At 41.9% G+C, this 14,695-nt stretch overlaps 1 protein-coding gene across 1 annotated transcript in view; it reads right to left on the bottom strand.

Moving 5' to 3' along the window:
* Positions 1–1,782: 1,782 nt before the first annotated feature.
* The window catches only part of LOC120532237 (FERM and PDZ domain-containing protein 1), a 176,965-nt gene continuing 164,052 nt past the window's right edge, over positions 1,783–14,695 (bottom strand). The window contains exons 15-16 of the mRNA XM_039758088.1: positions 11,362–12,219; positions 1,783–4,684 (exon numbers count right to left, since the gene is read on the bottom strand). Coding sequence (XP_039614022.1) covers positions 2,637–4,684; positions 11,362–12,219 — 2,906 coding nt within the window. The 3' untranslated portion in view covers positions 1,783–2,636. The remainder of the gene's footprint in view (positions 4,685–11,361; positions 12,220–14,695) is intronic.

Raw genomic sequence — 14,695 nt, 5'->3', positions numbered from 1 at the left:
CAAAAATAATGTTTTTTAAATTAAATTCTCATTATAGTCAGTTAATGTATCCTTCAAACAAAAATACTGCAAGTCTTTTGTTTTTATTTTTAAATGCATGTAGGTTGCAAATCCAGCTGGAGTACTGATTGGGTAGTGACATTACATACATGTGTATGTGCCGTAATTTACTCACATAAAGCAGATCAGGCGGCACCGTAAAGTGTAAGCTATGTTTACAGAACTCATGCATGACATTTTTGCACACACACAATGCAAACTGGGCAAGTAGCGCAGATTGGGAAGTGACATGACCATCCAACATGGCTGGTATAGCTCTGTGATGCCATACTGGCCTCACAAAGCATCAAGGGTCACTAAGAAAAAAAAAAAAAGCTGGCCGCACAGCAAATTTTCAGGAAATTGTTATGGTAAAAAATGGTCACTGACGAATATGTCAAATTCGAATCCGTCAGAACCACCCAGCACCTGATATTGGCATTAATTTTTCTATATATCATATTGTATGTATACAGTGGTACCTCGTTATACATCCTTAATCCGTGAAAATTCACAGAGAGTTATAGCGCAGGTTGTTCACTGAATGCTAGCAACTGGCGTACTGACACTTGTGGGCAGTCGTGGCTTTGTCTCAAGATAGGTAAACAAGGGTAGCGCGGTGTTCTAGCACGCGAGTCATATTACAAACAAAGGTCGTATACCAAGCAAAATGTTTCGCATCCAAACAGGACATATACAAAGTTGGACTTATTCCAAAGCGAACGTATACCAAGGTACCACTGTATATTCATTGTTATTTTGTTAAATTTTATTATGGAATGTTACTAAGGTGAAAGTTGCAGGTCTGTTAAATGTTAAATTTGTTGCATTTTGTTATTTTTAATGCCAACTTTGGGTGATTTATTGTTTTTAATCTATCCATCCATCCATCCATCCTCTTCCGCTTATCCGAGGTCGGGTTGCGGGGGCAGCAGCTTAAGCAGAGAGGCCCAGACTTCCCTCTCCCCGGCCACTTCTTCTAGCTCTTCCGGGAGAATCCCAAGGCGTTACCAGGCCAGCCGGGAGACATAGTCCCTCCAGCGTGTCCTGGGTCTTCCCCGGGGCCTCCTCCCGGTTGGACGTGCCCGGAACACCTCACCAGGGAGGCGCCCAGGAGGCATCCTGATCAGATGCCCGAGCCACCTCATCTGACTCCTCTCGATGCGGAGGAGCAGCGGCTCTACTCTGAGCCCCTCCCGGATGACTGAGCTTCTCACCCTATCTTTAAGGGAAAGCCCAGACACCCTGCGGAGGAAACTCATTTCAGCCGCTTGTATTCGCGATCTCGTTCTTTCGTTTTTAATCTAATCATTTTTATTTTCGTACATTTTTTTTCCTGAAACGAATATTGTTTATTATTTTTCTATTTTTTTTGAGAATATATTATTTTGTAGAAGTACTCTGGTATGAAGACTAGGTATATTGAGCCATATCTATCTATATATACAGTATATAAAATCCAACGTAAGTTGGGTTTTTCCTATAATTTGCTTGAATATTCCAGTTGATTTTGCGACTTCTCTCATCGCACTGTCATAGTTTGCTTGCAGTACCAATTTTTATGTGTGAATCTGAGAGTGAGGCTGCGAGCCGAAGGGAGGGTGATGGGGCCCTCCTTACTCACGTGCCAGTCTCTGTTCGAGTCGGTCTACCTCTCATCATGTGTTGGAGTGTACCTCGTCTCTGCTTAGCTAGCGATACCTGTTTGTTCAACAGACATTATCATTTAGAGATTGTTAAGGAGTAACGTTTGACGTTTTTGAGAAAGAGATCAGAGCTATGTGTGTTTTAGAGGGTAGCTGCTGATTACCAGAGATATCGCGGCCACATGCTCTTCATCTGCATGAGTGGGATGCTCTTCCGTCAGAGCTGAACGCGATCAGATACAGTGGCTTTCAGTTTTATGTTCGAGCGTACCTCCCTGCCGCTTGGCCACAATTACATTTTTTTTATTGATTTTTAAAGTTTGTCCTGTTTCACTACTACATGGGCAGTTCCGCGGGAGACAGCTAATTAAGGATATATTACAAGTTCAAAAATGTGCTTTGCCTCAGGTTGCATTATTTATCACACCGGCCCAGATAAGAATTGTACAAAAAGGGATGACACAGTGGTCTGAAGGAGTTTGTTTGTTCTGTCTGTGTCTGCATTGGTCCTCTCCACATCCCAGAGTGGTGTGCGTCACATTAACTGGTGTGAGTGGCTGTATGTTGCGATGGACTGCCCTGGTAGGCTTGCAGTTGTTAATGACAAAAGAGTCTCCAATTTCTCACAATCCTGAGCCGGAATTAGTGGATTCTGAAAGTATATGACTGAATTGTGCAATGTATTTTGCATTTTCACTTTTTGATTTCTTAAATAAATAAATAAACAAATGTAAATGGAATATAGTTGAAGGGTTTTGTCATTTATATGGATAATAAAAAGTGCAAAAAGTAGAGGAAGAAAAGTGAAACAAATCTGAATTGAGCGTGCATGAACTGAAAGATCTTCTTCCACATTTATCTTATTATGCTTATGTTGTTAATGTTTTTAATCGAAGCAAGTTAGTGACTTTAACATTAAACATAAATTGAAAGTCTTTTTTACATGTAAAGTCAGGGCAGTGGCCTTAGCAACTGTGTCAAGCAAAAGAGTCCTGCTGTAAGTGTGGTACATTGGCGGGCAAGGAGCTTTATTGCAAAATCCTGGCAGTTTCTGCCACAAGCTTTCTCAGCCGACTGCACAAACTCTTTGTATGTGACAACAACATTTCTTACGCTACCCAGAACTTCACAGTGGATCCTCCTACACTGTGCACAGTCTGTCAACCATAAACAGACAGACATCAGGCGAACCAGAAGGTGGAAGCTCTCCGAAAGCGACTGTAGCATCTCTTCTTCACTCTGATCCGCTCGGATGACCTTCTGACAGCTGGACATTAGCTTTCTTGACTCATCCATGAGTAACTGTTTGTTACGCGAGAACAGAAGCCTGCACGCTTCCTTACGATGTTGACTCCTGCTTTCGGAGTTTTGATCTAGCACACTGAGCAACTTTGAGATGTCACCATGCAAAAGACTAAAACCTTCTGGATTAGAATACACCTTGTCCATAAGTGGCTTTAATATGTGGTTTACTTGAGATGAATGGAAACTCGAGCTGGATTGCTGATCTTGTTGATCAACTTGTGAAAACAAAGGAATGAGCTCTCCGTTAAGATGACTTCTGCGTAAGGGTGGAATTGTTAAGGGTGTGAAGTTTTTACTTGAATACTCCAGATGAGACTTTTCCTCCATAAATACATTTTTGGAACCAGTGAAGCACTGGGTGTATATTGTCTCACAGCCACATGTCCCACTTAACCCTTTGGGCCTGATCACTGTTGTCTCCGCATTTAGTGAATACTGTAAGGCTTCCGATTGTCCTGGTTTTGACACATACTCCAAGCCATTGTCATCATTAAAGGCTTTTGACTTTGACAGTAACTCTACCAATGGACTAGATTCATGTTCTACCTGCACTAAGGATGATAAACAAGGGTCTGCTTTTTTATAAAATGGCTGAAAAGTCGACAAACAAGGAGTTGAGCCGGTTGCAGCCAATGGATGAGATGTGTTGTTTGTGAAGGAAAATGTGTAGCTGCTTCTGAAGGTACCAAATTCTTGCTCATTAGCGACCAGTTGGGTTTCTGGCAAATGGCATTTAATTGAGTCATGAGATTGTGATAAGTACAAAGGCAGACTCTGGATTTTAGTTCTCAAGGTCGAAGTGGACAGATGACTCACAACTCCAGATAAGCCGGTAAAATTTAAGCTTAAGTCCTTATGGCTGGAAAATGTTGGGCTTCTTCTAGGTACTAAACCTCCTAAACCCAGCAGTAAAAGACATTCTTGACTAACTGAAATTCCCCTTTTTGTGCTGTTGATGGAAATGTTTTCAATAGAAGTTGACTGCAAATGTCTTGTGGCACTGTCCGACGCCGTTTCTTCAAAGCCATCACTACTGGGATTTATATAACAGTTCAGATGTGTACCAGTTTCAGCAGGAAGCTGGGGCAGATGGTCCTCAGCATGTTTACTATCCAAACCAGGCACTGAGAGATGGCTTGATTGCACTTCTTCCATTTGTAATGTAACCATCTTATAGTGGCTTTGCTCTTCACTGATCTCTCTGGCCTCATGGTTAGCATCATGGCAAACTTCCTTTTTGCTGTTTTGAGAAACATCACTATCCAGGGTTCTACCTTCTGTTTTTTCTGGATTAGATCTACAGCGGATAGCCTTGACAGGTGAGATCCTGTTCAGAGTTTCAGTTACCAACTTAGTTTCCATGGTGTCCGGTTCCATTTCCATCAGGCTAGAAGAGAACGTCTTGTTTGTAGAAGTCCTTGGACATGCAAGATGAGTGATGGATTTGTTCTCCAGCAGTGTAGGCTCATTCTCCAGGTTGCTCACAGAAGAGATGGTTGGGGTTTCCTTCGCACAATTGTTGAGGTGACTTCTGCTTTCAGAAACAGACCCCCATGAGGTGTAATCTGCATCATCTAAAAGTGTATGAGGCTCTACATTCGCCTCATTTTCCATTTCTTCCCCTTTATCCAGCTCACTGACTTCAATTCCAATGTCACTGAGATGTATTGTGCTACTGACGTTTTCTTTGCCACCTGTGAAAAATATTTAAAAACATAAATTGATTAAAATGTCCAACGTTCTCACTTGACAGAGAAATGGCGATTCATAATCTTGTTTGCAATATACAGCAGAATATTAGGAAGGTGTGAATAGTTAAACATAAAGACCACACATTTTATCCAATAATATGCAGCCTAAGAGCTTGTTTATACTTTATGCTGTAACAATAATGACCACAAGACATTGCGAAGGTTTGGGGCAGCAGCCCGTATAATTGTTCCCGGCTGCAAAACTCATTCAGAATCAAGTCCATGTTCACACAACTCAGTCCAAAACAGAACTGATTTAGTATTAACAAGATGGCAGCTTTAAAGGCCATTAAAGGAAGTGATGTCATCAGGACCGGAACCAGAAGTGACATCGTTGGCTGCCCCAGAGCCGGGCGGGATTTCCCTAGAATGGTCTGTAAGAGATCAAGAGAGAGAATTAGTGCACTTCGCCACCCCCTGGTCCGGCATGGAATTACATATATACAAGCCCTTTAGTTGCCTCCTAAACACACGTGTGTGACAATACCCAGATCACGTATGCACATGCATCATGGCTGTCACGTGTTCCCAGCATTCATTTGACTCGTCCTTTGAGCTCAGAAATTAACGTGATGTGTGCGCGAGTTGCAGAACCAGCAAAAAGTCGGGGGGTGCAGTGTGATTAAGTCGGAATGTGACGTCTGACTCTCTGTTTAATATCTACATGTGACAGAAAGCTGCTTTGAAGATTCTCCAGGATTAATGTGTCTGCTTCGATGTTTGATGAATGGTTTGATGTGGTGAAGCAAAATGGCGACATACAAATGTATTCATGGTGCTTTTATATTCAGGCGTTCCATATTCCCCATCGTAATGACACAATACTTTTTAAAAGTCTCACTTACCATCTTCTGTGCGATCTTTTTTGTTTTCTTCGTACCTTCACAACAGCATCAGAATGTACGGCGGCATATTTGAGCCAAAGAGCTAAAAAAAGTTAGGGACACAGTGAAAATGTCTATTTTGTGATTAAAGTGGAAATTTCGGCTTTAATCTCGAAATGTCCACTTTATCCTCGTAGTTTACTTTATCGTTAAAGGAGACCGTCGTAAACGTCATCTTAAAACCGACCCCGTTGTTAATCGCTATGTGCTTCTGGGGGTTCCTCCTGAACTGACAGCAGCAATTGCCACACAGAACACTTTACATTTCTGATATTCCAGCTCTCTGCACATTTAGAATCCTTAGATTTATACTTGATATCACTGTCATGATGAAATGCATTAAAATATGTATGTTACATTTTACAGATAAACTGTTAACTTCCTTTAAATATTGAATAATTACACACAGTGGTGGAGGGGTAGCACTGCTGTCTCGCAGTAAGGAGTCATGTCCCTGGTTTTCCCTGGCTAGAGTTTGCATGATTTCCTGGTGGGCTTCAGCTTCCTTCCAAAGACATGAAGATGGAGATTGGTGATGCTAAAATGACACTAGTGTATGTGAGTGCTTGTGATCATCTTGCAATGAGCTGATGCCCCGTCCAGGGATCATCTCTCTCTCATACCCAATGCTAGCTGGATTGGGTGCATCCCTGGATTGATGGGTGTAATCATTAAACATCCTTTCCAGAGATATTGTGGCAAGGTGTCCTCGGAATTTAATGGATGTTTCAGGCAATTCACAACACAGTGAAGCCAAACGTATTGTCGCCGTGATGATATCTTGCACTGCCACCTGGTGGAATCCTCCAGATTTACGTAAAGTACCTGCGAAAGTATGAACAGTAAAACGCTTGTGTAGCAATAGCGCCCACTGGAGCACACGTCACGTGAAGTTTAAACTCGGCCTTGGACCCACTGCTGAGTGCAATAGAGCTTGTCACCAGAGGCGACTGTCTTTTTTGACCTACAATAGTGTCGTTTGTTTTGTTCTTTCTTGTTGCATTTTTTTGCATTAAAAAGGATTTTGCAGCAAGGTACCCTAACCCTTCACTTTATTCTTTTACAATTTATACTTATAATTTGAGAAGTCATAAAAATAGGAGATTACAACAAAATGGTAGGTGATATGAAAATTTAAAGGTGATATTTGTGATCAGGAGGACAAGATCCATAAGATACATCCTGTAATAGATGGCATGGAGCCAGGTGGCAAATGGGCAAAAAGAGTTGCAGGGCATTCCCTTCCTATTGCCAGGACGGTGGCAGAAGATGCCAGTACAGATGCGGGCATGCTGGCACCCTGGCAGGATTGGACTGAAGAACAATACCCAGCTGGGAGGCCAGTGTCACATAAGGACAAGGGGAGATGGCCTGTAGTCCTGACAGAGTCCACCAATACACTAGATTACACCATTAGGTTAGGATTCCCAGACAGACAGCATACTGGGACCTGTAGTCCCATGGGGTAGCCCTTTTGGGTTCCATTTGGGCCACCAGGGAAAGCTGATGGAATTAATAATCCCTGCTTTATGGGACTTCTGATAGACCCGGACGTGCTTCTGTCTGGCTATGTCCTAGCACCGGATATACTCCCGGGTCCAAGATAAAAGAAGCCGCATGACCTCATCCAAGCAAGTTGGAGTCAGGCGTGGAGGACAGACCATGCGTGCCTGGGAGGAATGGAGGAGAAGAAAAGAGAGAGAAGAAAAACTGTATTGTGCCTATGCCACTTTTGAAGCCTTTTGGAAAGGTGTTTTATTTAAAACGAGACTTGTATCTCTGAGGTTGTCTCTGGGGTTTGGGGAGCAGCAATGCCCCCTTAGTGGTCACAATCCAAGTGGTGTTCAGTAAGCAAAATCTCCATTGCCCAATGTAATGAGAAAATGAAGTTTCCTAAAACTGATCATAATCACTTTATTATATTCCCTAAACTCTAAGTTTTACACTCATTGACACTTCTGGAAGTAAGAAGAATGATTTATGTATTTTGTGTGAAAGGGGATTATGAAAAATGAATCATTACTGTAATTAAATTACTTTGTTCAATGTACGATCAGGTTTCTGTCTGCAACTGTTGGCAGGTAGTAGCATTAGTAGTGTCAAGGAACATGAAATCTCCCTACACACTTTTAGAGACATAGGAAGAGCATGCCAACTCTGCACAAGACAATGATCTGCCATGGGAAGCTGCACCTCCGTTGGCACTCCTATTGGCATCAGCATGCACCATAAACTACTGGCTGAAAAAAATTGAAAATATTAAAAAAAGAAGTATGTAATATGGTGATTGCAAGTACAGTGGAACCTCGAGTCAGGACCGTAATTCATTTCAAAACTCAACCCGATTTGGTCGTGACCTGAACTAATTTCCCCCATAGGATTGTATGTAAATACAATGGATCCGTTACGGACCGTACGAACTGTATGTAAATATATGTTTTTAAAGATTTTTAAGCACAAAAATAGTTAATTATACCATAGAATGCACAGTGTAATGGAAAACGTTTGAATAACACTGAGAAAACCTTGAACAGAGAAAACTAGAGTTCACGCTACAACCTTACGAACCGCTCGCTGTAAACACTTTTTTTTTCTTAATTTATACAAAAACTAACCATAAACAACCAAGAAAACTAACATTGCAAGAGGTAACGCTACAACCTTACGAATCGCTCGTAATGAAATTGAAAAATCCTTAATTTATACAAAAACTAACCATAAACAACCAAGAAAACTAACATTGCACGCACGTCTGACCGAGAACAATATCCAGGGAGAGACTGAACACATGCGGAAATCATCAGTGCGTACAAACCGGAAGGGAAACTGGCTTGTTCGTCACCCGAGTGTGTGGTTGTGAACAGATGCAAAAGTTTGGTTGTAACCCGATTAGTACGTGGTCCAAGACGTTCATGACCCGAGGTTCCACTGTAAGTATAGAAATTAAATACACAACAGTTATAGTTACAATGATATATAGATATTCATATTTTTAAATTTTTTGTACTTTTTTGTGACATGGTTTTTTGGTGTTTGCTGTCTTCAAGAGATCGGATTTTCCAGTCAATGAGAAACTAAGCTGTACAAGTGGGATGCATTTACCCCTAATACTCTGTATTAAAAGTTAAAAAGGTTAAAAGTTATTTCCACACTGAAATGGAAAAAGGTAAAGGACACAATGTTTCATCTGCATAGTCTTCTCCAGGTGTACAAATGAAACGGAAGGAGAAGGTGACATATAGGTTGGGCAAGAAGGAAACAAAGCTAGGGCAGATGATAGGAGAAAAAATGAGAGTATGAGAGGGAAAAGATGCCATTAGAGAATGTGAACAGAAAGATTAACAAGTTAGCTGGTCATTAAGACCTAGAGAAATATGATCCAAGGATGAGAATGAGCTTAGTTTCTTCTGTTTTTCTTTGGAAAGTGTCTTTGAAGTGCTGTGAAAGAACACACACAGAGAGATCAATGTAGCAATGACCAAGGGCTGCGAAGTGTTCTGCAACAGGCTTTGGAAGGTCTTTGGTTTTAACAGCACGAAGGTGCTCCTTGAAATGATCTCCAAGCCGTCTCCGTGTTCCACCTATGTAGAAGGGTGGACACGTCCTATAAGAAATGCAGCAAATCAGATTTTTAGGCCGGCAAGAGGCCCGTTATTTAATATTGAATTTACCAAAGTGACTGGATACAAGGATATTGTTAGTGACATAGTGACACGGCAGCTTCTGTTACAGCTCATAGGCCCTGGTGAAAAATGTGGCTCTCCCCTGTGAAGTGAGCCCCACACTAGATGTTTGCGTAAGTTAGGCGTTCAACAGGAGATCAGCGGATGGTTAGGAAAAAAAAACTCCTGTTGAAAGATTGGTCTGCAAAATGAGGAAATTGTGCTTAATGACCCGTGGGAGAAATAGAGGGTTAGAGTGGGATGGGAGAACCTGCAGAATTAAGGTTAAGGCTTAAGGTTTAAGGTTTCTTTATTTAGTCATGTTTACACAAGAAAACATGACATTTGCCTTCTTAGTTGCATCTAATAGACAGAATGAAATAAAAAAGAGAAACAGAAATAAGAAAGGTTAAGGTAAAGCAGTTAGATAACGCATATTTACACCAAAAAAAAAAGGTTACAGGTTATATATCAAAACCTTAATCATTATCTCCAATATTTCTTATTGAAAAGTCGTATGGCACTAGGAAGAAAGGAGTTCCTGGAGCGATTTTTGTTGGTTTTCAAAGCGACTTTCCTTCCTGATTTACTGAGCTTCAGTTCTACATGTAATGGATGACTGTCATCAGTTGGGATGATTTCCAGTTTCTTTAACATTGCCCTCTGACACACACACACTAGTCAAATCATCTCCATCAGCCCCAATAACTTTAGCTGCAAAACTTCGTAATCTGCTGGAGCTTTTTTGAGTTTTAGTTTTCAGACTATTAAACCAGGCAATGAAACTAAAAATGACGACAGACTGGATCATACTGCGATAAAAGGACAACATGAGGTCCTTGTCTACTTTAAATAGTTTGAGTTCATGGAGGAGAAATAAGCGTTGGTTGCATTTAGAGAATAATTTTTTTGTATTTGTATTCCAGTTAAGATTGTCATCTAGGTAAGTTCCTAAGGATTTAAGTATTGTGGGAGATGGCTGGGGTGGCAACCCAGCCGGGACGCCCAGGAGGACCGGAGGAGGGCTTGAGCCTTCCCCAGACCATGTGGGGGCGACCGCCCTGGTTGCTTTGAGGACCACGGGTACAGAGTTTTGAAGCCCAACCCTCTAGGGGCCCATGGTTATCTTCAGGGGGCGTCCCAAAGCCCAGAGAGCTCTGAACCTCAGCACTTCCGCCACACCCGGAAGTGCTGGGAGGAAGAGGAACGGGGACACCCGGAGTGCTTCCGGGTGCGCAGCCGGCACTTCCGCCACACAGGAGAGCGTCGGGAAGCACCTGGAGCTCGTCCGGGTGTGGATATAAGGGGCTGCCTCCCTCCATTTGACGGCTAGAGTCAGGTGGAAGAAGGACAAAGTCTTGGAGGAGAGGAGTGTAGGCGGAACTGAGAGAAAGGCATTGGACTGTGAGGCCTGGACTTAAAGGGGTGATTGGTGCAGCGGCACTGGGTTGTGCTCACTTTATTGTATATAAATAGTGTAAATAAACGTGTGTTGGTGCAAAACATCATGTCTACCTGTCTGTGTTTGGGCTGTACCCCACAGTATTTATTTATGAATAATGAATTTAAGTATTCATTTTTGGGGTTCCTGTTAGAGAGGGTGTTAACAGGTCTACTCCTGGCTTGATTCAGGGTCCTGTTCACAATATGAGAAGGGTATCCTCTACCAATGAAGAAACTCCTCATTCTCAGGGCTTCATTACAAATGTCATCCTCGTCACTGCAGTGGTGAAGAAATCTAAGGAACTGTGGAAAAGTTTGAGAATTGTTAGTATGCCAGGGATGGAAGGAGCTGTAGACAAGGTAAGAGGGTTAATATACAGTATTGGCTTGTAATAGAGAGAGTTTTCAAGTCCTGGAAGACTGATATCTAAAAATGGTAAAGTTGGGGTAGAAAGATCATTAATGATCTTTATAGATGTAGCTGGCACATGCTGGACTTTAAATTAAACACATTTTCTTCCATATCCTCTCCCAAGCTTTATTATAAGAATTCTATCAATTCTCCTGCTTCTTTTTAGTATCAGTCACTCTCAAGCCCAGAAGAAACCATGCAATCTCATGATATACTCACTTAAATTCTGAAAAACCACATGCCCAGGCCAAGTGGCCATCGGTGTCAGCCTCTCAGGTGCATCAAAGAACTCCTCATCCGAACTGCTGTCTCCAAAGCCTGGTGGTGGATCCAGAATGACATTATTCTCTAAGATGCCGAGGGTACTTTCCCGGCATTTGGTAGGAGGTGCCGTTTCAGAAATGGTGTTCCTCCCAGCTCGGCCAAAAAAGTGTTTGTCAGTAGCGCTGTCTGGCGTGACGTTTGCACACAAGTTGTAATACTGCATGGTGTTCTCACTGAAAGTAAACACGCAGTCAGACGTAAGGCTGTTGGACGTATTCTCACTTGGAGTCAAGTGTTCACTCGGTAGTCGCATGTCATCCATCAAGACTTCACCCTTCAGAATGTGCTTATGTAAAGAGACCGCACTGTCATGATCGCATGACCTCGTACCCTGTGTTACAGATTCATTCAGTTCAGCTTTTTCAGGGTGTGTTGTGCTTTCTGAATAGGGATGGGGAATCTGATAAAACTCTGTGCTGCTTGAAGAACATGCCACAAGGTCATCCTCTTCCAAAGCATCCATTGAGTCACTGGAAAAACTTAATTTCAAACGGCTGTCCTCTCGGCTTTCAGCTCTGCCAGAATCAGATGCTTCTGAAATGCTGTTATCAACCACACTGTCTTCACTGTCGTGCTGGGAGCTATCTTTTGCATCTAATCTATCGCAGAGAGGCAGGTTATCTGATCCTTTCTCTTTAGAAATGGCCCCTGGGCCACCTTTTGTTTGCATATTGTCAACGTCAGACAGTAAATCCTGAGATGAGTCCACTTCTGATGACTCCTCAGAGTCACTGCAGCCTCTTGATTCATATCCTGAAATATTAAAAAAAAGATGTTTTTCTTTCTCTCCCTTCTTTATATTTGGTGAAGTAAATAAGAACACAAGTTAAAACAGTTAAGGAAAAAAAACAACATCAATGATTGAAGAGTTAATGAATTAAAAGAGTGGATGGGTAAAAACTGCTTGTCTTTGAATACACAAAAAGCAGAAATGTTATATACTGGGGGATGCTGTGTCACTTGTTAACTCACTTGGTTCACACATTAGTTTTACTGAACTTGGAGTTCTCTTGACACCAGTACAGTGGAACCTCGGTTCACGAACATCTCTGAACACGTACAAATCGGGTTACGAACAAAAAGTTGGGCAAACTTTTGCATCTATTCACGACCACACAATCGGTTGACAAACAAGCAAGTTTCCCCTTCCGGTTTGTACGCGCCAATGATTTCCGCACTTGTTGCATTGTTCTCGGTCAGACGTGTGTGCTTTCGCTGTGAACTCTTTGTGCACTATTTCGTTTCCCTTCCGGGTTCGTACACGCCAGTGATTTACGCACGTGTTCAGTCTCTCCCTGCGCATTCGCTGTGAACTCTTTGTGCTCTATTTGGTCTCCCATCCGGTTCATATGCGCCGGTGATTTACGCACATGTTCAGTCTCTCCCTGCGCATTCGCTGTGAACTCTTTGTGCTCTATTTGGTCTCCCATCCGGGTTCGTACACGCCGGTGATTTACGCACGTGTTCAGTCTCTCCCTGTGCATTCGCTGTGAACTCTTTGTGCTCTATTTCATTTCCCTTCCGGTTCATATGCGCCGGCGATTTACGCACGTGTTCAGTCTCTCCCTGTAGTACATTGTTCTCGGTCAGACGTGCATCGTGCAGAGGGACTCTACCTCAAAACTTTAATTTCCTCTCCACCCATCTTCCTGCTCACTTTCTTCATGCCAGAACTCGACTCATGCAATGTTACTTTTCTTGGTTGTTTATTAAAAAAAGTATTTACAGCGAGTGGTTCGTAAGGCTATAGCGTGAACTCCTGCAATGTTACTTTTCTCTGTTCAAGGTTTTCTGTGTTATTCAATGTTTTTATATGTAGTTTACTATTAAACTGTGCATTCTATGGCATAATTAACTATTTTTGTGATTAAAAATCTTTAAAAAAAAAATATTTACATACAGTTCGTACTGCCCGGAACGGATTAATAGTATTTACATACTATCCTAAGAGGGAAATTACCTCGGGTCACGAGGTTCCACTGCACGTCTTTTAAAAAACACATTGCAACACTATCTAAGACCTGTTTTTTCCATCTTAAAAATATTTAAACATTAAGATGGTTTCTAAACATGATTTTGTTGTGTTCTGGAGTCACTGACTTGGTAAAAGGGGTGTTGAGGTCTCCAAAATGAACCACAAAGCAGGTCAAGACTCTCACCTGCCATCCCAGAAAAGGCTCAGCCCATGTAAGCCAACCCCCAAGTGTTACCTTCAGGCTGCAGTCTACACAGGCCTAAAAAATGGGCAGCTGGCTTTAGGAGTTCAAAATCAAACTTTAAAAGTTCAAAATGAGAGAGTATGTCCTTCAAGGGAGAAGAACTGTCACACCTCTGGCATCAGTCAAAAACAGTCATTTCTAAAAAATAAGCAATTTATTACCAAAAAAGTAATCAAAATAAGCAGACAATGAGAAAATAAATAAGTTGGGCAAAAAGAGTACGTCTGAGAAGACAACCCAAAGCAAACAAGGCCAAGTCAGGAAACCAGTATCCGAATCCAAGCAGCAGAACAGGATATCCACATAATGGGAGAATCAAACAATAATAAATAATAATAATAATAAATTTTATTTATACTGCGCTTTATATAAACAATCTCAAAGTGCTACAGAGTAAAATAAAGTAATAAAAAAAATACTTCAATAATAAAATATCTTTCTAAAAATATACGTTTTTAAATCTTGTTTAAAAACATCAATCGACTGTGGGGCTCTCAGGTAATCCGAGAGGGCGTTCCACAGTCTCGGCGCCACAGAAGAAAAGGCCCTGTCACCCATGCTGCTGAGCTTAGTTCTGGGAACTTGAAGAGTGTTAATCTCTACAGAGCGGAGGGTACGTGAAGAAGAATGACAGGTAAGGAGTTCCTGTAATAATGGGGGGCATGCCCATAAATACACTGATGAGTAAGGAGGGAAACCTTATACTCAGAAGTGAAACAGGGAGCCAATGAAGGGTTTTCAAAACAGGAGTGATGTGGTCATACTTTCGCACCCTCGTCAGAATTCTGGCAGCACAGTTCTGAATATACTGGATACTCTTACCAGGAATCCCGATAAAAAGCGCATTGCAATAGTCCAACCTGGAGGAGACAAAGGCATGAATAAGCCTCTCTGAATCCGCCAGAGTAAGTATAGTGCGGAGTTTAGCGATGTTCTTGAGATGATAAAAAGAAGATTTACAAAGATATTTAATATGGGTGTCAAAAGTGAGTTGAGAATCCATCTTAACG

Source organism: Polypterus senegalus, chromosome 7, assembly GCF_016835505.1.
Source record: "Polypterus senegalus isolate Bchr_013 chromosome 7, ASM1683550v1, whole genome shotgun sequence".
NCBI lineage: Eukaryota > Metazoa > Chordata > Cladistia > Polypteriformes > Polypteridae > Polypterus > Polypterus senegalus.
The sequence above is the reverse complement of the archived record's forward strand: the minus strand, read 5'-3'. Positions and strand labels throughout refer to the sequence as shown.